This window comes from Miniopterus natalensis, chromosome 12 (assembly GCF_054644295.1).
Source record: "Miniopterus natalensis isolate mMinNat1 chromosome 12, mMinNat1.hap1, whole genome shotgun sequence".
In the NCBI taxonomy this organism is placed as follows: Eukaryota; Metazoa; Chordata; class Mammalia; order Chiroptera; family Miniopteridae; genus Miniopterus; species Miniopterus natalensis.
Genome location: NC_142092.1, coordinates 62,164,575 through 62,186,884, shown reverse-complemented (window position 1 = coordinate 62,186,884; position 22,310 = coordinate 62,164,575). Strand labels below are relative to the sequence as shown.

Here is a 22,310-nt window from a genome sequence, read left to right as displayed (position 1 = left end):
CCACAGCTAGAAAACATCCGGGCTATGTATTGAACCCAGAGAGTGTGATTCTGCAGCCAAGACTCTTCGACATCCAATAAGCAATTTTAAATGAGCTGAGTGCCAAAAGGAAGAGTTCAGGGCCATTTAACAGAAGACCTAACTTAGACCACAGGGCGATTACTGATGACCATGCCAATAAAAACTAATATCACAGGGTGCATCCAGTTTGCCAAACATTCTACTAAATGTTTCACAAATATTATCTCATTGAATTTGCCTAAGTGGGAGCTACTGTTACTACGCCCACTGGACAGATGAAGGGACAAGTCAGAACGGTTAAGCAACGTCAAAAGGCTATGAACTCATAGAACCAGCATTTGAACCCAGATGGATCTGACTCTCCTGCCTGATTTTTCAATTCACATCTTGCATTGCTTTTTGTACAAGCCACTGTGAGCCCTAAACTCCCTAGTTTAAAAATCTTCAGTGGTCTCACCAACCCCAACCACCTCCACAAGAAAAGCCCAACACTGAGACCCCAGCTTTTCCGGTCTGCTCTTCCCCTTTGTCCTGTGCCTGCCACCCGGCGCCCCAGAAGCTCTGGGTGCGATCTGTTCCCGCCCCACCTTTGCTCACGCTGTTCCCTCTGCCTGGAAGACACTCCCTCTTGCCCTCGCCCTGTCCCAGCATCTCCAACAGAGCAAACACTCTCACGCCCAATCCCCGCCCGTCCAAGTTTCCTCCAAGGGGTCAAATCCTCCTGCTCCCTAAAGCTTTACCCAGAGGTGTCCAGGGGAAAACACTCCAGGATTCCCGGGCGGCCTGGCTGACTCTTGTCTCTCTGCCCCACCTGGTCGGTTATGACCTGTCTTCCACTGTAGTCTTCTGCTTTATAGCTGCCCTGTCATTTTAAATAACACGTGTGATCCCTTTGAGGGTGTCCCGAGCACCTCCTGAGCACGTGTTAGGGTGTATTTTCATGGCACTCTCCTTTCACCCTCGTTACCACGCTGTGGACACGGGGGCTAAGCGCGGGGCTTTCACAGGTGGTGAAGCCGATGGGGCGGAGGGGTGCGGCCACGTGCCTAAGATTCACGGTCAGGGGAGGAAAGCAGGTTTGAACCTGAGGGTTCCCCATTCTAAACCTCACACTGCGTGAGCGCTGACTGTGTGTGAGTTTGTCCCAGAATGCGAGTCAGCAGAAAGTCTCAATGTGTGGGATTCACAGATAAAGCCCAAATGGGCGTCCGGGTTAAAGCAGAGAAGGGGAAACATGGGGTTCAGGGGCGTTCCAGGCTCCAGGGAGGATTCCGGCTGAGGGTAAGATGCCCAGGTCTTTAGCAGTCTCAGAAAGTCACAGAAGACCCAGGGTGTGCAGCTGCAGATATATTTGGCTGAGGTAATCCAGGGGGCGGCTGGGGAGGAAGGCCGAACGGCAAGGCTCTGCTGGCACCACTGCCAGGGTGGGGAGGGGGCGGAGGAGTGGGAAGGGCGTGCAGCGGGAGGGTGGAGGCGGGAGGGACGTGCAGGTTTTAGCTCTTCCCCCATCTCATCATTTCCCCTCTGAATGTGACACGCGCCCCCCTCGCACACTGTAGCTGGCATCCGAGGTGCTCGAGGTCCCCGGCAGCTGACGCCGGGAGCTGGGGCTGGAGCGGATCCTTCCCACCGTGGCCTGGCTACCCACCGGTTCGTTTCTATCCAGCAGCCTTGGGAGCTCCCAGGCCCTGCCCAAGCCTGGCTGTGATCTTTCTAAGCTTTCTTCAAATGGCAACTTGTGGGCTGTAAAAGGTTCGCTTAGCTGCCTCGCACAGGGGGCTCCTGGCCACAGCCCAGCCCAGACGAGAGGGGGAAGAGAGAGGACTCGGGGTGCTAATGGGGCGGTTGCCTGAACACTTCGCAGGTCATCTGCATAATGAGATGGGGAAAGGGTAACTCTGAACCCCCACATTTCTCTGTCTAGCTTTACAATGGCAGGGCAGGAAGAAATTTTAAGTACCCTCTTGTTTTCTTCCCACATCTTTCAATGAGGAAACCAAGGGCTGGAGAAGGGCAGACGTGCCAAAGGTCATGGTGAGTTCATGCAGAGCTAGGACACAATCGTAGTCACTGCCCTCTCTGTCTACCACATTCTGTAGCTGCTCATTCGAAATAATTCTTCTCAACCATTCCTGCTTATGGGACACTGAGGTAGCCACATACATTTCTTGGGACTTAGTTTCCTTTAAATTTAAAATGGGGAAAATGCCTGAATCTACTTCATAAGGTAAGATAATTAAGTGAGATAATGTTTTGCAAGGCCTTTAGCACAGGGCCCCTCACTTAGCCATGTTCTGTACATGTTACCAATTATTAGTGCTGTGATGATCACAGCCACAGGGAGGCCTGAACAGGTCTATGTGAATGCAGTGAAAGTGGCCAGGCCCCTCTAGAAGCCTGCTGTCACCCATCACCCACCGCCAGGTAAGTGTCAATGGCTCTAAGACCCAGTTCAGGTATCGCCTCCTCAAGACATCCTCTCCTTACATCACCCCCATCTCCACCTGGGCCAGGGGAGTGGCTGCCCCTCCTCTGTTTTCCCCAGTGCAACCCCCATCATGACTCAAGACCACACTGCGTTTCATATTTCATCATATTTCACTACCACCAACTGGGGGAGGTCCCACCTCCGCCTCCCTACCATCTATCTGAGCATGCCACAGATAAGGAGTCACATGCCACTTACCAACAGTGGTGCAGTCTGAGAAATGCATGGTTGGGTGGGTCATCAGTGTGCAAACACCACAGAGTGCACTTCCACAAGCCTAGGTGGGACAGCCCACTACACACCTAGGTCACATGTGTACCACCACGGCACACGGTAAGTCACCATGATATGTGTGCTCCGTGTTGACTGTTATGCTGAGCATGACTGTATTTGTTGACCACAGGAAGGGAGAGAGGAAGAAATAGGCACTATATATGACGAGGGATTAGTATTATGTAACCGAGGAATTTTTAACTGTTAAATTTGCCTTCTGACCAAGCTAAGCCTCCCTGAAGTTGTAGCTTCTGCTTACTTGGCCACACCCACGTAGACCTCGATCCAAGCTTTTTACTGTCTTTGTAAATAAGAAAGCTATGAAGAAACCGAAAGGGCAAAGAACGACACTGTCATAACCATACTTACTCTCACAGTTGGCCAAGATCTTCCACACTCATCATCTGCCTAGTAACACTTGTTTGGGCAAGGAGCATTAATGTTGATTTGGGATGAAAAAACTGGGGCTCAGGGGGCAAAATAATATATCCAAAGTCACAAAACTGGAGAAAGCAGAAGGCCTGGGAGTAGACTCACACCTCCTAGGCCACAGATCCATGTACTTAACCTCTGTGCCATGTTCCCTCCTCCCTCTCAGCACTACAGCACTGACTCAACCCTACATTAACACCGAGCCAATAATAATGGAACATCTAACTCTATCAGAGGCGGTGGAAAGTCTCAATGTGTGAATTCACCAACAGAGCCCTAATGGGAGTCAAGGTGCTCCATCTCCTCAAACCCCACACTCACCACCCACCACTCTCTCCTCCCAGGCTTGTTTTTCCCTCAGTCTAGGAGTGAGGATATTTTTCCCATCGATTTTTAGAGAGAGTGGAAGAGAGGACTGAGGAGGGGAGAGAGAGAGAAACATCTGTGTGAGAGAGACACATCCATTGGTTGCCTCCCACATGCACCCCGACTGGGGGTGGAGATCAAACCTGCAACCCAGGTAACATGCCCTTGACTGGCAATCAAACCCATGACCCTTCAGCGTGTGGGCTGACGCTCTAACCACTGGGCCACGCCAGCCAGGGCTCTCTACCTAGCCTTAGAGTCAGAGTAGCCGTCTTCTCACAACAGCAGGATGGAATTATTAACGAGAAAAGATTAAATTCCCCCACCTCTCTCAACCACTCTCTGCTCCCAGTTCCAGAAACATAGTTTTGGACTCCATTCGCTATCAAAACACAGAAATTAGTCTCCAATTTTGGACGTCAAACTCAGTTATCCCTTTTGTTAAGAAGGGGAATTAGTAACAATTCATCCTGGTCGGAAGCCAAGCTCACATCTCAGTCATTAAAAATCCCAACCCAACTGGCGGCTGTGGTATCTTCGGGAGCCTGAGCAGGCTCAGCTGCTCAGAATGGGCTTCCCGGGCTACCCTCCCTCGGCCCCCTGTCACTTTAACCTGGGACCGGGGAGTGCTTGAGGAAGACACGGCTAGCGGCATTTTCCCTCCGTGGTTCTATGGATTTAGACTTTCCTAATGAAGAGGCTTGAGAAAAAACAAACAAACTAAAAACACCCAACAGTTCCACTCGCGGGGGTACCCACAGCGTCCCGCACCAGCCCCAGGCCATTGCTGAGCAAGCTGTCCCTTACAAACAAGAAGAGGGAGAGGGGAAAGTTTGCACAGTTTGTAACGACGCTACCAATTCCCTGACAGGCCTCGCCTGAATTCTGACCAGAGCCCAGCCCCCTCCTTCCTGCGCTCTCTCTAGAATTGTTATTAAATCTGGTTGGAGTTCAACCTGTTCTTCCTGATTTCAGCATATTAATATGGTTTATTGGTATTTCATTGCCACCTCCCACCTGGGTGCTCTGAATCTCAGCTCAATTTATATTTTCCCTTCTTCCTGGGCTCTGGGATAAAGCTTGTTTCATTTTGATGCCGGGGAAGAAATGTGAGTTTGATTGGAATTTCTTATCTTTGGGGGTGGGAACGAAAGCCTGGGGGAGTGGAGTCCATCACAGAAGAGGAGGCAGCTTCCAGTTTCTCGTCCTGTCATTGCCGGGGATGTAGCTTCCTAGGGCATCTGGCCGACCCGCCGGCCAGCCCCCCCCCTTCCCTCCATTTGTTTCGCAGACATAATTTATTATATGTCTACTGAGCCAGGAGCTCTCACAGGTATCACAATAGGTTAGGACATGAATGAGCTCTGGCCCTTGCCCTTGAGGAAATTGAAGCCCAGCTACTGAACTCATTTCTTTTGGGGAACGGACTCTGTGTGGGCACTGTCCTGGGTGCTGAATGTAACGTACAAGACAAATGTAACCTCTCTCTTTAGGGAGCTGACATTATGGTGTGAGACCCCCAACATTCACTAAATACATATATAATTACAAACAGAAACCAGTGCAAGGAAGGAACCGCAGGGATCGGGGAGAATGGTTAGTAAGGGACCTGATGGAGGCAAGGATATGAAAAAAAGAAAAGAGGCCAATCGCTGGAGAGTACATAAAATTTGTCCAGGAGAAACTGGCTAGGAGAAGTGGGGAGACATTTTTCAGGAGATGAGAACAACCTTCAAAGAGGCCCCGAGGCAGGAGGCAGCCAGGGATATTTAAGGAACTGATGTAAAGAGAGTGTACAAGCTGAGGCTAGAGAGGCAGGGCCTGATCTTGCGGCGACTTACAGGTCATGTTAAGCTCGGTCTCTATAACAAGTAATAAGAAGAACTAGAGCAGTTCTCTGGGAAGATGCAACATGTTGAGATTTTTTTACTTTAAAAGATCACTCTGTTTGCAGTGTTGAGAAAATACTGGAGGTTTAATGAGGGGGCCTGTTCTTAAGACCTCAACAGTTGCTCCATTGACACGTACCTAACCACACCGACAGTGGAAGGTGCACTGCGGGATCCTTAGAAAGGCAGAAATACAGTTCCATGTCATTTTCACGGAAGGAGAGATTATTTTTGACTGGGGTTTTCTTTAAAGAAGTTTTGGGGTTTTGTTAAAAAACATTTTTTTGGAGAAAGGAGAAAATTAAATGAGACCTTAGAGATGGGTAGGGTTGCAATATATGGAAATTAGGAAGGGCATTCCTGGTGCAGAGGAGCATTTAGGAAAATGTATATAGAGGGGCAGATACCAGGTAAGACAACCTATTTGTGTAGACAGCGTTAAGTGTGTGCGAAGGAGTCAAGGACAAAAACGGCAGAGGCCAAACTGTAGAGCACTTTTACACCTGAGCACGGTCCACGGTGCTCAGAGATCTGCCATCAGCCTGGGAATGTGGGGTGCAGCGTGGGGAACACAGTCAATAATACTGTAATAACTGTGTCTGGTGCCAGGTGCATACTTGAACGATAAGGGGTCACTTGGTAAATTATATAGTTATCTAACCACGATGCTTCATGCCTGAACCTAACATAAAATAATATTAAATGTCAATTGTAATTGAAAAATAAAATAAATAAAGCAAAGCCCCAGATGATTCCAGAGAGCACGGTGTCCGGTCTGTGGCTCGGCAGCCACCCTCAGTGTGGTGTGATTTCCCCTCTAAGAGTTGACGATACTCCTCCCACGTATTCAAATCACTGCAGACAAGCCCCGAAGTCATTTCCGAACCTCATTCCCCATTAAAGGCACAAGGCCACAGGTTAGCTCCCCTTCCGGGCTGAAAGATATGAATTAGGGGTGGGAGCAAATAATGTTGACCAAGATTCAGTATATACAGTTCTGTCTTCAAAAGCAGCCACACGTGTATGTAGCATATTAATAAACGAGGCCAGCTAATGATGAACATTTCGACTTGGTAAGATTTCTTAGGCTGGCAAAGAACCTTTAGCACCTTAGGCTGGCAAAGAACCTTTAGCACCTTAGGCTGGCAAAGAACCTTTAGCACCTTAGGCTGGCAAAGAACCTTGAATAGCACCTTAGTAAAGCCCCAAACATGATGCTAACAATTTAACTTAACATTAAGAAATAGACTTTGGCAAGGGTATTTTGATGCAGTGGGCATGTCAACATAAAAAATCCCACACCACTGTGTGTGTGCGTGTGTGTGTGGTTTCATGACGTGTTCAAGAGACATCCCTGTCTTCATCCACTCATGAGTCTCACTCCATTTCTGAGCTTAGGCAAAGAATGGATGACACTCCTGGAAGAGGCAGTAAAGAGCAAACAGTCTGCAAGTCCTAAAAATTAAGTGTTTTTAAAGTTTATGTTCAGATAAAATGGCTCTGAATCAAAATACCATCTGCCCAAGCCAAATGCACTCCTTCACTTTTCTTCTACAGCTTCATAGAAATGCGGTCATCTATTCTCAAGAAATTCCTTGTGATGGGGAACTCATTACCTTGCAATGACCCCTTCCTATATTAAAAAAAATATTATCACAACTACTAACATTTATACGATTTATTGAGCCATTACTGGGCCTCAGGTACTGAGCTAAAAGCTTTAAGGGCATTATTTCATTTATTCATCACAATAACTCTGTAAGATAAGTACTGCTATTATCCCTACCTTATAGAAGCTTAAAGATATTTTCAGACTAAAGCTCAATCTCCTCCCACCTCTGACCACCCTCATCACCCATAGAGCTCTGATTTTGCTTCCTGGGGACTTCCAGGACAAACCTGAACCAGGCAAATAATAATTTTCAGGGTCATTTTTGTGGAAGCGTGGGGCATGGAAGGATCAGGGGTCAGGAACGCTTGGACTTTCATACATTGCTTCACTTCTGTGTGTTAAGTGGGCATAATCACGCGACGTCTCTGGGGCTTGCCTCCCACGTGTGCAAAATGAAGATGCTAAATCCTGTCTCACTCTTCTGCTATGAGAACTGAATAAGTCACTCCATGTAAAGTATTTTTGAAACTGCAATATGAATATCGGACATGCTCAATAATAGTAAGTTCACTTTTTGTCTAGGTTCCCTCAACTCTTATAGAACGAGTCTCCTCCAGCCTTTCCTTAAGAGGGCGCTAGGTATCTACAATGCTTTTCCAATATCTTGACTAAAAAAATCCTCTCCTTTGGGTAACTTCAAATATATCATTCACCTTCTCGAAGCACAACTCCCAGAAGAGAACAGAACTTAAAAGAATAGAACAGAGAACTCTAGTTGCAGTGTTACTTGTCTCCATGAGAGTGGAACCATCTCACCCACTTAATGGGGATAACCTATCCCTTTAAAAGCTGCCTCCTCTACTGGCCGGAATATTGGGGTGACTATATCTTGACTTACATTGGGAGCCTCAAGGGATACACAAACATGAGTTTTTAATATTAACCGATTACCATTCATTAACAATGCTACCTGCATGGCAATTTGGGTGAGGCCCCAAACCATGTGATAAGGGCTGCTTTATTATAAAACCCTTAGCAAATCATTCACATTGCATGCAGTGCTATGGGCAACCACCAGAGTTGTGCCATGAGGAAGCTCCATTAATGTGGCATTGATAAAATGAAAGATGGAAGAAGCCAAAGCCCCCAGAGGGTCTCAAGGAGTTATTACATCTGTTAGTTAGAAGGAAAGTAACACAGAGATATTGATAAAACTCTCAAACTTCTACTAAGGGATCACCTAAAGTCCTCACTGAAAACATTAATACTTGGGCTCCACTCCTAGAACATATGATTCACTATTCTGGGGATCATCAGCCAGAATGAACCAAAGGCAGATGATTTATAGGCCACAGCTGGAAAAAAACAAAAACAACCAGAGTTACATCCAGTAAGTTTGGATGCGAACCCAGGCCATCTCTTCAGTCTGTGCTTAGCAGGGCAAAAAGCCACGGGTGGCCTTGAGAAGACTCAGACAAAGGAAGGGGTGAGATCTGCCAAGGGCTTGGATGGGGGGCTGTGTCAGTATTTATCACTCTTGCCAGCTGGGCTCTGGACAAGTGCTATATTGTGCTGACCTTTCCCTATAATGGGCAGTAAGTATCAAGTATAACTATGTTGTAATGCAAGGGCAGAGCGGCAGAATTCATTTTCTTCCTGAACATCAGATCCCTCAGCCCGGCCAATATTTCAGCACCATGGACAGCCCAGTGCACCGGGCTGGCCGAGAGCTCTCCCGACTAAGGGCGGGCTGGCCCAGAGCTCTCCCGACTAAGGGCGGGCTGGGGGCTTTGCAGCCAGCGTAAGGTCCATGGGGGATGGTGGGAAAGGCAAAAGCCGCCTTGGCCACTGTCCATCTCAGAGACGTAAGTCATTCACGTGGCTACGGAAGTAGCAGGGTATTTCAGTTCATGTCTGTAGGGTTCTATAGCCTCTGCTCTTCTTAGTCATTAGACTATTTACCATGACCTTGAGCAAGCTACATAGCCTCTTAAGACCTTCATTAGTGCGTGCATGAAAATAAATACTGAAAATCTGAATGTCTCCAAGGAAGTCTACAGTTAATGAGGAATGAAAAGTGAGGGTGAAGTGTAAGGTCACATGGCCTCGACAGTGGTCAAAATTTGACGTATTGACTTTTCCAGTCTCATTGTTCATCGGTCTTAAGCTTGCATCCCCACACTCCTGCCACACCCAGGTCCAGGCGATTCTTCCAACCCCAAGCCCCACAACACCTGCTTGCATAGCTGCTTCTGCTTCTGTACATATCTTTCCTTCTTGCTCCCCCCACCATCCCTGCTCCACTTCCCACTCATGTTTGCCTGTCTTGTGTTCACGTTTGATTTTTTTTTTAATGTCCATCACTAATTTATTTTTTCTGTTCATTTATGACTTGATAGGCATGAAACAAAAGCCTTGTTCTTAGATCAGAAACTTAACTGAATATATATAATATGAGAAATACTGAGCTCTTTTGTGGTTTAAGTGAAAAACAAGTAGGGGCGCATTCACCAAGGAGAAGTGGGAGCAATCATGGGATGTATTAATAGAAGTCTGGGTGTCTCTAAGAAGGGAGGTGAAAGTTCCACTATGAACAGAAAATACTGAAGGAATTGGTGCTAAGTTCTGAACACTGTAATTTAAAATAGGAGATAAAATTGAGTTACACTGAGATAAGGCTGACAAATATAGGGTTAGAATCTCAAAAACATATATATCCAATAGGAAAATATTTCTAAAAAAATAAAAAATGCCAATATGGCGGTTACCTCTGGGAAGGCCTTAATTGGGAAGGAGCATAAGAAAGCTGAGATGCTGGCATTGTTTTATGGTTTGATCTAGGTGGACTCCTGTGTAAAAATGCACTAAGCTGCATACTGAAGACATGCCTTCTTTATTGCATTTATGACAAACTTCAGTCTATCTGAAAATAGTGTCAAGTAAGAACAAGGGTTTGGAGTATTAACGTAGAACAACTTTCTGGAGGGCACGTTGGCAATAAATATCAAGCACCTAATCAGCTTCTTGGACCAGGCTCTGTAAACGATTATAGTGACTACAGTGTCTCATCAATTCAAATTAACTGAGTGAAGAGCAAATGGTAGGATATAAGCTACTTATAAAGTACATTTACAGAGAATGAGGAAGGAGTTTTCTTCAGGACATTCAGGAAATTCCAAACAAGCTCAGACACTTCTCTGTCAGTTTTTTTAAATTGCTAAAAACAGTTTTGCAGGGGGGCATTTTTAGTTTGGAATGGGACCCACAAGCATGATGAGAAACCATGGGTTCTCTGATATGGCCCAGTCTTTCTGCACTCACATTGGAATTCCATTTTTATCTAACAAACCATATTGTCGCCCGTGGAATAAAAGCAGTTCTTTCGTTGCATTCAAATAAGCCAGGACTAAAGGGTCAGGGCCTCTCCCAAGGCCTTCGAATGCTCCTTTTCCCCTGTCACTTAATTCTAAGGCCGGGCCGTGCATGGAGGACACCTGACCAGCCAGGGGAGCAAGGTGCCCGGTAGGCCTGGGGCGTCCCGAGGCTCGGCTCTTACCGTCCGCAATGAAGTGCTCAGGCACGTGCAGAGTCACCTTCACGGTGAGTGGACAGGACATCTGACTGCCGCACACCATGGCCAGGATGCAGGAGCTCACAGCAATCAGCGTTAGGGCCGTCTTGTTCACTGGGCTTTTCAGCAAACCTAACGACACAAAGACACACAAAGACACCTAAGTCTATGAGGTGAGGAAATGGGGGTAGCACTGAGTTTGGAAATCCCGGTCGGCGTGCGAGTGGGGGGCAACCAATCAATGCGTCTCTCTCATAGCGATGTTTCTGTCTCCCCCCCCCCCCCCCCCGTGCACTCTCTCTGAAAAAGCAATGGAAAAAATATCCCTGAGTGAAGATTAAAAATAACAATAAAGTACCCCCACTTAAACTGCTCAGAAACCTAGATGCCATATTTCGATCTCCTGTCCCCCTCTTTTACAGCATCTAAACAGCCATGCAAGTCTTACTTATTTTATGTCCTGAGCATTTTCCCCTCTCCTCTCACCTCATCTGCTGTGTGTCTGCGTGTGGGTTGTGGGGGGTGCAGGCGCATCGTCCCATCACGCTGCCCGCGGCGACCCCGGGAGCTGCTCCACGGCATCGCAGTAGAGGACGGGCCCATGCTCGTTAGCCTGGCATCTGAAACTTTTCCTGGCTCCTTACCCTCAGGCCCCCCGTTGCCCTCTGCCACCTGGCCCGGGTGCTGGCCGGCCTGCATCACTACGGGGCCACCCCAATCAACACCAACATCCTGCTAATATGAACACAGAAGCTCTTTCTTTTGCATGCAGTTCCACTTGTTTCCTTGCCTCCCATCACTCATTGAGATTAATAATAAATATAAATTCCTCTCCCTGTAGGGCAGACAAACTGTCTACATTTGATGTGTTTCCTGAAATGTCTTATTCAAACACTAGAGCCTAGTGAGTGGATGGGGAGCTCCTTGAGGGTGGGCACTGTGTCCTTTGCTCACTGTTGTTATCCAAAGCTCAGCACAGTGCCCAGCACATGATAGAATCTCAGTAAATGCATCCTAATTTCCAGGGGTAACAGTAACAAAATTAGCAGCCGGATACAGTTGCTGTGCAGACAGACACAGTGGCAAGCCAGCCCTAACCAACCAACACTGCCAGACCGATGGGTCCTAAAGGCACAAGAGCCCATGTGACAGCCCACTGGCGACTTTTTGTATGAAAATCTATTTTTCTTAATAAACAGTGAGCTGCTTTGGGGAAGGGATCCCCTATTCACCTTTCTCGCGTCTGTCACTCCAAAATCATGGCCTGCAATGGACTTAAAAGAGCTGCTTCCTTTAAGAACAGGATCCTTATCTTTACTGCCCGACCTAGGACAATGCATAACTCATGGTTGAGACTATTCTTACATTTGTGGTCATTATATTTGTTAAAGGAAATAGCAGATGAAATAAAAAAGATGGTTCCGGTGTCAGGAGATGAAGAATGTCTAAACCTAAAATGACCCCACAAAAAAAGGAAACACATTTTCTCTCTCATCTGTGAGCCACGAGAGGAGACGCTATGTCGAACTCGGACAGTATAAACATTTTAGTAACTACAGCACGGCAAGCTAACACCAGCGTTTTCTCCTAGAAAGAGCACAGGCCGGGGGTTGGTGCCTTGCACAGGCCTTTCCCTAAAATGTCCACATATTACCCTGAGCCTAGCTATTTAACAAAAGCCCCAAATAACAGCAGCAGCAGCATAGACTTTTCACTCTAGAGTCTACGGAGCCTGTTCTGCGGGGAAGAAGGTATTGGGGTGAGTCCAGCATGAACAAGTTCTTGGGAGGAAAGCCAGGTGCAGACGGAGGTGAGATGCAGTTAGAAGCTCCCGGCATCTGTGAGATGGGTGCTCTGGATGGACACCCGCATCTCCGAGAAGGCCTCTCGTACCTGCCCGGCACAGCCGCAGACACGGGCGTGGTCAGGCCATTCCTTTCGCTAGTTAACTGGCCACCAGGCCTGCCGCCGAGGCTCCGGGGGGCCCACGGGGCCCATTTCCAAAGCGGGGGAGAGCTGAGGCGCAGGCCTGAAGTGGCTTCTACTGTCTCCCTGGCCTCCTGCTGGGTTAACTGCACCCCTGTCACTTAACCTTCACAGGAATCCGGGGTCTTTAAGAGTCAATGGGGTGGGAGGGAAGTCACATTAGCTAATGACCCTCAGTTTTCTCACCTAGAAGACAGGAAGGAATACAATGACTGTATGCTTCAAAAGGAGCTGTAAGAACTGCATGAGACAGCAGATGTCCAGTGCCTCAGGCAGTGGCTGGCACACGGGTGGCTCCTGGTAAGTGGCCATTTCCAGGCCCGACAATGGTATTTACCTCATCACTGGTGGCAAAAGCCAGGACTTACCTTCCCCTTTGTCCAGCCCGTTCTCAGAACGTACTAGGAACTGCATTACTCTTTACAGAAATGAAACACAAGAAGGCTGGAGAGTGAAGGGAGAGTGATCAGAAAACGGACAGAGCGGGAGGCAGACGGAGGACAAACCGCGCCCCGGGCCGCCGCCGTGGGCTCTGAAGTCCAGGGAGCAGAAAGCAGCCGGGGAACCTCCCGTCAGGCTGGGCGACAGTGGAGAAGCCACAGGGATGGGGGAGTTTCCACGGCAACTGGACCTGGCAGAAACTTCACAGCGCGACTCAGGCAGAGGTGGCTTTTCGAGAGGCCCTGGCCCAGCGTCAGCACTTAGCCCCGAGCACGGGGTGGGGCCACGGTAAGGTGGAGGCTCTCATAACATCCCCGCTCCTGTTCTAGGCTCTGCGCTGCAGTGCGGGACAGGGACAGGGACAGGGACAGGGACAGGACGAGACCTCCGTTTGTCCAGTGCTCGTTGTGGTCCAGGCACTAGGCCTAGCATTTACTTCGATCCGTCCATCCATCCATCCATCCATCCATCCATCCATCCATCCATCCATCATCTGTTTGTCCCTCCATCCATGCACCCATCCATTCATCCATCCATCCATCCATCCATCTGCCCATATATCCACCCATTCAACCAACTTCCATTGGCCATCGCCTCTTTCCCTGCACTGTTCTAGGCACAGGGGAGATGATTTTGACGAAACAGCCAACAGCCTTCAGGCTTACGTTTTGGTGGAGAGACTCCTCTCATTTAACCTTTACAGCGAACTGCTACCTGAAATGACTTGCTTAAGGTCTCACCCAGTTTGTATGTGGCACAGACAGAATCAGAACCAGCTCTTTCAGTGTCTGCCCCATACCATGCTAGCTCCTAGTCCACCCAGGACAAGCGGCCCAGGGTGGCAGCCCATAGCTGCAGAACAAGCACGGCCTTTGCAGCAGACACGCCGATGTTCAGACCCTGGCTTAACCACAAAGTCTCCGCGGGACCACCTGCCAATTGATCTAACCCCGGCAAGACAAAGTGTCTCCCTCTCAGAAATGGGAGCAGCAGGGTTCTTTCAGAGCTGACGTGAGCACAAAAGAAGATAATGCATGTAACTGGGGGGGGGGGGGGGGGGAGAGAGCTTGATAAATGACAGTTCCACATCCTGACGTGAGCACCCAGGCAGCCTGGGCCACAGCTACCCCTGGGTTACACCCCAGCCTGCAGTTCCAGTCCCGACACTTTCAGGGGAGCGAGCTGAGCTGAGCTGGGCTGTAGGAGCAGAATTTCATCAGAGCATATTGATTGCTGGAGCCGGAGAAAGTTAATCTAATTTTCCTTTCGTTCCCCCTCCTCCCTACCCCTCGACTCCCCTCCTGGCAGAGGAGGGCGGTGTAAAACGCATTGCTGGGGAAATTCAATGGGAAATAACTCAGCGTTGTTGATCCACAAGCTGCCTATAATTTGGGGTTTGATTGATCCCCTGTTTGGAAATGCCAGGTTGAGAGAAGAAAATCAAATTTAAGTTAAATTTGGAATTAAATCAATCACCTTTTACAATGAAGAAAATAGATCTAACCCCATCAGACCCCGGTATGTGGAAAACTTAAAGCTGCTGCACGCCCATGGATCCCTTCCTCCCGATACTCCCTGGGCCCAAGAGACTGGGGCCTATGCCAAGAAGTCCTTTCTTTCTTTAAATGGCATGTGGGGTGTGGGGTGCCGAGGGAGGCAGGGATTGTAGGAACCCAGGACATTAGGGTGGAAGGTCCCAGGAGGAAGGGGCCAGGACTCGGTTCCAGATGTAGAAATTTATATCCGTGCTCTTCCATTTAATAGCTGTTTAAGTTTTGGCAAGTTACCTGCACTCTCAGAGCCTCGGTGCTCTAATCTATGAAATGGCAATGCTTATCTCTGACCGACAAAGAAGCCGTGAGGATTAAGTGGGAGGTGATATCACAGCACTAAACACACACACTTAGGGATCTATAGGCTCTTGGTATCTTTCCTTTCATCTCAATTCCTCAAAACCTCACTGCCCACACTTGGCGCCTACGTGGATAGCAGCAGGACACATGGTACTTTGGCTTAAGCTGGGACTCTGGTTTTTACACTTAGCTGCTAACCCCCGTGGATAAGCTCCCTGACTCCTCTGAGTCACAATGCCCTCATCTGGGAATTGGTCCATTCGATAAATAGTTATTTAAAGTACATTTGCTCTGTGCCAGACCTCATATTTTGTGCTCTCCTATTATTTCCGGTGTCTGTAAGTATGCATGAGTGTATTAGGTGCTCAATAAACACCTATCGAATGAGTGAACAAATGCATGTTTGCTTCAGTGCTGTTCCCCATTCTACCAAGAGGTGTCAGTATTGGGACATTGCTATTGGCTCTTTTCTAGTCCAACCTATTCATTCACTTCCTTCAGCAAACACTGGTCCCTGCCTGCCCAGAAATCACACAAGGAGCCCTTGAGAAGCCGCCACCCATCCTGTACATGAGGGTGACCACTGCAGGTTGCCGGTAAGCCCCATTCGCCTCACTGTATGGCTTCAGGGGATTCCTGTCACACCTGAGCTCTGGGACCTCTGAGCTTCTCTGCTTATTTCTGGAAACTAAAACTAGGATACAGCGTCTGACAACTGCCAGTGTCACGCTGGAGGCAGAAGGAAAGAGTATTTGAAATTGGGGTTTTCACTGAAGTCCAGGAAAGGTGGCCCCCTGTCCTCAGCCTGACTCCTGTCTGGCTGAGCATCGGGGATGCCCCAGGCCTACCGGGCACCTTGCTCCCTGCTGGTCGAGCGTCTTCCATGCACGGCCCAGCCTTAGAATTAAGTGACAGGGGAAAAGAAGCATTCGAAGGCCTTGGAAGAGGCCCTGACCCTTTAGTCCTGGCTTATTTGAATGCAACGAAAGAACTGCTTTTATTCCACAGGCGAGGATATGGTTTGTTAGATAAAAATGGAATTCCAATATGAGTGCAGAAAGATTGGGCCATATCAGAGAACCTATGGTTTCTTATCATGCTGTGGGTCCCATTCCAAACTAAAAAAGGCCCCCTGCAAAACTGTATTTAGCAATTTAAAAAAAAACTGACAGAGAAGTGTCTGAGCTTGTTTGGAATTTCCTGAATGTCCTGAAGAAAACTCCTACCTCATTCTCTGTAAATGTACTTTGTTAAATATCTTACATCCTACCATTTACTCTTTTTAAAAATATGTATATATCTTTAGTGGTTTCAGAGAGCGGAAGGGAGAGGGAGGGAGAGAGAAACATCAGCGATGAGAGTCATTGATCGGCTGCCTCCTGCATGCCCCCTGCTGGGATCGTGCCCCCCCGTCTTCCTTCCATCACATGGCGCTGCCTCCAATGTCTATGCCCCACTCACTCCTTTCTCCTGATTCTCAGCCTGTACCTAAGAAATCACGGAGAACGACGCTTTGCCTGATGGTCCATGAACTCTCTCCTGCCGTTAGGTTCCTGTGATGGGCTGCACGCACTCCCCACGCCCACGAGGTCCTTCCTCCTTGGCTCAGCGTGTCTAAGGGAGACCAGCTTCTCAAGACCAGAGAACTCCCATCTCCCGCAAGTCTGCCCTGAACATCGCAACTCATGAGATCCTGAAATTCCTCTTCACTCGGGCCACGCGTCTCACCCGTTCTAATTCGAAACACAGGGTCTCAGAACGACAGGAGACGACAAGAGCTTTGACCCCAACCTATTACCCAGCGCAGGCAGTTCCTTACGAGGCTCCCCCAGGGTTATCCAGCCTGTGCTTGAACATGACCTCAGCTCAGAGGAGGAGGAGGAGGATGGCGACGCTGACGACAATGTTTTTTGGAGAACTTACTGTGTATGACATATTGTGCTAAATATTTTACAGATACTACTTTATTCGATCAATCATAAAATTTGGTAGCTCCTCATTTTACAAGTGAGGAAGCTGAGTCTAGCGCGCGGCTAGAAGGCTGTCGAGCGGCAAAGCCGGGATTCCCATCCTGCTCTAGAGCTCAGAGCTCTTATCAGTATCATGGAGTCTCCCTGCCCCATGAACCTTCAGTGCAAGGGCCACGCCAGTGTTAAATGAAGACCCAGGGCTAGCGCTAGGACCAGCTGAGCACGGGCCTGCCTTCAGGAGCTCACAAGCCAGCCGCCCCGCCTGTCCAAGGCAGCCCTTCGGCCCTGAAGCTGGGGAATAGGCTCCCCATCCCTCCTTGGTTCTAAACACAGAGTCTGTCATTGGACTCCTACATGCAGGAGGTAATCATGGAGCCAAAAAAGCAGAGCTGAAGGAGTCCCTTTAGGTCAGTGAGTCTAATCCATCTTGCTGAAGGTCAGGAGGCCCGGGGAGCGCTCTTTCCTTAGAGACACAGTGCCCAGAGCCAGACCCAGACCCCGTCTGTCCCAGAGCCCACAGCGGCGTTCCTCGGCTCACCTCTTGGGGTAGCTGTCATATTTTCTTTTTTAGCCAATATCGTCTGGAACAAAAGCAGTACATCTTATGTCTCTTGTTCCCTGCGGGACTGGCTATAACATCCTTCATGTTACTGTCTGTTATATGGGTCCAACTGCAATAATTTGGTCAATGTGGGCACACAATCAAAATGAACCCACCCAAATATTCCCACAAAACCACCTCAGCAGATGGGTGTAAAGTCTAATGCACAGTACATTAAGGTAATGGAAGAACATGGACTTGAAGGTAGAGGATCTTGGGTTCAAATCCCAGGTCTGTAATTTTCCAGTTGACCTTGGGCATATCTCATGGTCCTAATGTGCAAAACATGAGTAAGATCCACTCCACAGGGTTGTGAGAAAGATCATACAGGAAAACATACCTCGCATAGTAGGTAGGTACTCAAGGAATAGTAGCTTTTATCATCATCATCATCATCAACAACAAATGTAAGACCAATAAATGTAGAGATCGATCTTCACATTTAGGAAATCACCTGCATAAATTTAGGATGGGTCAGAAGTGGGAGAAAGACCACGTGGTCAGAAGGATGCTGAGTTTCCCTGTGAGAGGGTTCAAACGCAGCGGAGCACCTACTACGTGCTAAGCATCTGGTGGACCCCTTGCATCCATTATCCCGTTAGTTCCTCACAACACCCCTCGAGTACCCATTTTATGGATCAGAGACGCTGAGCTCAGGGAGAAGTGATGTGTTCACAGTCACACAACCAGTGAGCTGCAGAGCTGGGGATAAAACCCAAGTCTGCTTGACGCTCTAAACAGGATCTAGAGAAGGGGCCCATGTTCTGAAGAGAGGAGCCAGTGCTGGGCCGATGATTTGGTCGGGAGAGAACGCCCGTTGGAGGATATGGGACACTGAGCCTTGGAGCAAGGAAGTCTCAGGCAGAGGGGCCTGTTGATGGGGCTGCTGCAGAAGACAGCAGAACACAGAAAACGGGGAAGGAAACAGATATTCCCCGTGAGCCACTGTGGGAACCCGGGCGCTGCCTGAGGTCCTTGGCACGCATTGCCGCCTGGGCCTCAAAGCAGCCCTCTGGGTTAAGGACCACGGTCTCCTTTTCACACATGAGGAAAATGAAGCTCAAAGCAACCAGACACTTATCTCAGAGGCGCAGTCAGAGGCGCAGCTGGGATTCAACCCAGGTCGGCTTGACCCAGAGCATCTCTGCTCTCCTTGCTTCCCATGCGGCTTGTTTACCATCGGTTCCCGCGCAGGTCTAAGAAACCAGAGGGGCCTGTGGCCTGAGGAAGTGGATTCTGAGAACAAGGGTCTTGCTTAGCTAAGGAAGGCACTAGGGTCCCAGGGGGGACAGAGGACCCTGCCCTTTCCCGGGTGCAGAAGTTCAGCTGCTAAATACCTCGGGAGCGTGTTAGAGTGAGCACAGCTGTCTGCGGCCCTTTAAACCAAGAGGGGATTTGTTCCTCGGGTTTTCCAATTCATCACCTCCTCTCCAGACCACTAACATTTCAGCAAAAGCACGCTGCATTGTGCTTAAACAGCCAGCCAACTGGAGATAAACAGCTTTGCCTTCGGACCTCCGAGCAGGGGATATAAAAGAGATAAAAGAAGAAATAAGCGAGAAAAAGATGCTCCTGCCAAGTGTTTCTGCCCAAATACGTTTCTGCCCAGAGGCCTCTCCCCATTTCAGGCTGAGGGCCTGGGCCCAACTCTCTCAAGCCGGCTGGTTTAAATCTGCCACCTCCACAAGAACAATAGTGACCTTAGCCTGAGGGACATGCCAGACCCACACTCTGTCTTGATCTTTAGTGGCAAGGAAGTGCCTGGGGGCGGGGGGCTGTGCAAAGAGCTCTGGTCTGAGAATCTATAGACCAAAGTTGAATCCTGGGCTCTGTCATTGCCAGCTGGGTGACCTTGTGCAAACCCTGCCCCTCTTTGGACGCCTGTCTCTCCTTCTGTAGCAGGAGGCGATCCATTCCTTCAGCAGTATTTACTGAGGGCCCACTCCGCATTGAGCTCTGTGCTGCGAGCTGGAAACACAGAGATCCGGGTCATCAAGGGGCTCAACGTCCAGAGAGGCAGCTGACATCTGAACAAAAAACGTAACGCAAGGGGACCACCGTGGTGGCAGAGATAATCCATGTTTGCTGTTTTAAGATGCTAATTTCTGGGTAAGTTGTTCCATGGTGTAGATAACTAATACTGGGACCTATTTAAATGAGTAACTGTGGAAGGAAAGTCCTCATCTCTAGCAAAATATTCAGAGGCCTTCAGGTTTAGAAGGGACCTCCGTTCACCTAAAAAAAGGTCCCCTGAGCATGCAGTGTGTGCTACACCCTGGGCAAGGTTCAGGATTCCCCAAGGAGCCAGGCATAGCCCAAACCTGGAGGGGCCACAGTCAGGGAGGCGAGGTCAGGGAGACACAGTTACGCTAGACCAGGATAGCTGCCAGGTTATCTTCATACTTCATAAGCTGGCAAGAGCTGAGAGGAAGGAACCGCCGACGCGCTGGGCAAAATCAGGGGTGGCTTCCAGGAGCAGGAAGTTCCCTTTATCTCTACAAAGTCATTTCTTTCTGGAAGACTCTGTATTTCCACCTCAATCCTGGAAGCTAAGCTTGTGGAATGGAGGGCTTGTGAGCTCTGCCATCAGACAAATTAAGCTTGAAACCCAGCTCAATAATTTCTCGACACTGTGGACTTAGAAAATCAATAGAGAGGAAGAGCTAAGAACGCGTCCCTTAGGTTCCCACGGAGCTGCAATCAAGCACGGGCGCTGCCCAGATCTAGCTGCGGACGCTGGTGCAAATCACTTGATCTTCCCAAGTCTCAGTGTCTCCATTTGTAAAACAGGAATAATTAAAATACCGGCTTGGCAACATTACCTGAGCTAAAGCAATGAGTTTTTAGCACAGTGGCTGATAATACCAAAGACTCAGTAATTTTTAATTAAAACCACTGAGAAAGTTACTTAACTTCTCCATGCCTCTTTATGTACGTAAAGTCCTCGGCACTTTGCTTGGTACATACTGAGTGCTCAGCGGCTGTCAGCTGCTGTGCCTGTTATTAGCATCAGCGACCTGTCACAGCTGCTCCTACACTAAGGGCCAGCCACCAATGATGCATCCAAGTCACACATCCTGTATATTTATAGAATTGCTCCCTACCCCCCCCCGGGGGCACTTGGCTCCTTGTGTGGGATGAAAGGGCGCCGATTATTTCTGCAGCGGCGGGTGCGCTGAGGCATCACTCAGGTAGCGATGACAGGGACATGCCAGCGGTGGTTCCCTAAGTTACGGTGATTCGGATGCTACACACACCTGGAGCTTCCTGCCTGTGCCGTTAAATTTATGGTACAGCAATAACAGTGACAACATTAGCACGTACTTACTTATAAAATGCCCACACCTGAACAGCCTAAAGAGCTAAACTAGAAGCCCTACTAAATTTTATAGAAACCTACACGGGTTCCTCTATGTGAGAATGTGAATATATGTGTAAGTGTATGAGAACTGAGGCTGGGACGCAGGCCTGCTCGGGGTAGAAGTAACGGCAGCCCTGGGAATCGTAACTGAATTTCTTCTTCCATTTCAATCGTCTGCCAGGACCAGCATCGGCGATGTGGCTTCCTTCTTGATTTTCCAGCCGTCAGCAGCTCAAAGAACAAAAAACTGCCATCGCAAAAATCAGCAGAGTTCAAATTCCCAGATTCACCAGTTTCTGGCTGCGGGACCTTGGGCTGGTCATTACCGTTTGGAACTATCGGGTTCTTCAAGTGATAAAATGGGCATAATGACGCCGTGGTGAACTGTAGGAGACAGACGCTTCCTTCATATTCCAAACAACAAAGGGCAGGGTATATCAAAGTTCACTGGTCATGTAGACAATCTCCCAAATGACTATTTGCAAAGCTTATTAAGTAAAATCCTACAACCAGTGAGAGAAATATAGGACCTACCATCCCCTCCCCGCGTGTGACTCCACTTTCCTCTTGCACAGGGCCTCGTACTGTGTAGGAGCTAAATTAATATCTGGTTAATGACTAACTGGACAGAGTCCCCCACCAATCATTTATTTCTGAGAGAAGGAGCGGGCTGCCCGGGATCTTTCCAAAGGGGAAGGAAATACAACCCCGTCGTTGCCGCCTTGTGCAGGGAGACAGCTGAGGCACCACGCTGGCTCGCGGCTGAGGAATGCCACCTACCGCGGTCGAAAGCGCTCTGTGCGCCGAGTTCCGGACGATGCTTTACATGAAATGATCTCCTCGGGTCCTCTGAACACCCTGGATGGAGTTAGTTTTACTACATCTATTTTACAGAGGAGAAAGCTGAGTCCATCTGAATGAAACTGCCCGCCTACGGCCACAGAGTTAATAAACACGGAACCCAAGAGAGCTGACCCCAGGGCGCAGCCTCCGAAACTGCCACACTGCCTCCCAGGCCACCCAGACGTAGCTGCCTCCCCGACACTGCTGGGCAGAGGGCATGGCACAGAAACGGCCGTGGCCCCCCCCCGCGACTGTGTCCGCCTCGTGGGGGTGGGGACTTACAGACGCGAATACATCATTTGTGAATATATCATTTACACTCAGACTCATGCTGGGATGGAGAAGAACAGCGTGGGGGAAAAATATACCAGAAGGGCCTCTTTTACGAAGGGACAGGTAAGCCCCATCCTGGCGGTGCAAAGGCGGACAGTCCAGGGTGGAGAGCAGAGGAAATGTGGTAACTGACAGGAGTGAGGCCGGCCAGGGGCCAGGAGCCAGGGGGTCAGGGGGCCAGGGGGCAAGGGGGCCAGGGGGCAAGGGGGCCAGGGGTCCAGGGGGCCAGGGGGCCAGGGGCCAGGGGGCAAGGGGTTCAGGGGGCCAGGG

At 49.1% G+C, this 22,310-nt stretch overlaps 1 protein-coding gene across 2 annotated transcripts in view; it reads right to left on the bottom strand.

The window, feature by feature from the left end:
- Positions 1–22,310, bottom strand: part of ASTN2 (astrotactin 2) — a 694,472-nt gene that overhangs the window by 403,370 nt on the left and 268,792 nt on the right. For both annotated transcript variants that reach the window (XM_087822856.1, XM_087822857.1), the window contains exon 6: positions 10,638–10,784. In XM_087822856.1, coding sequence (XP_087678982.1) covers positions 10,638–10,784 — 147 coding nt within the window. The remainder of the gene's footprint in view (positions 1–10,637; positions 10,785–22,310) is intronic.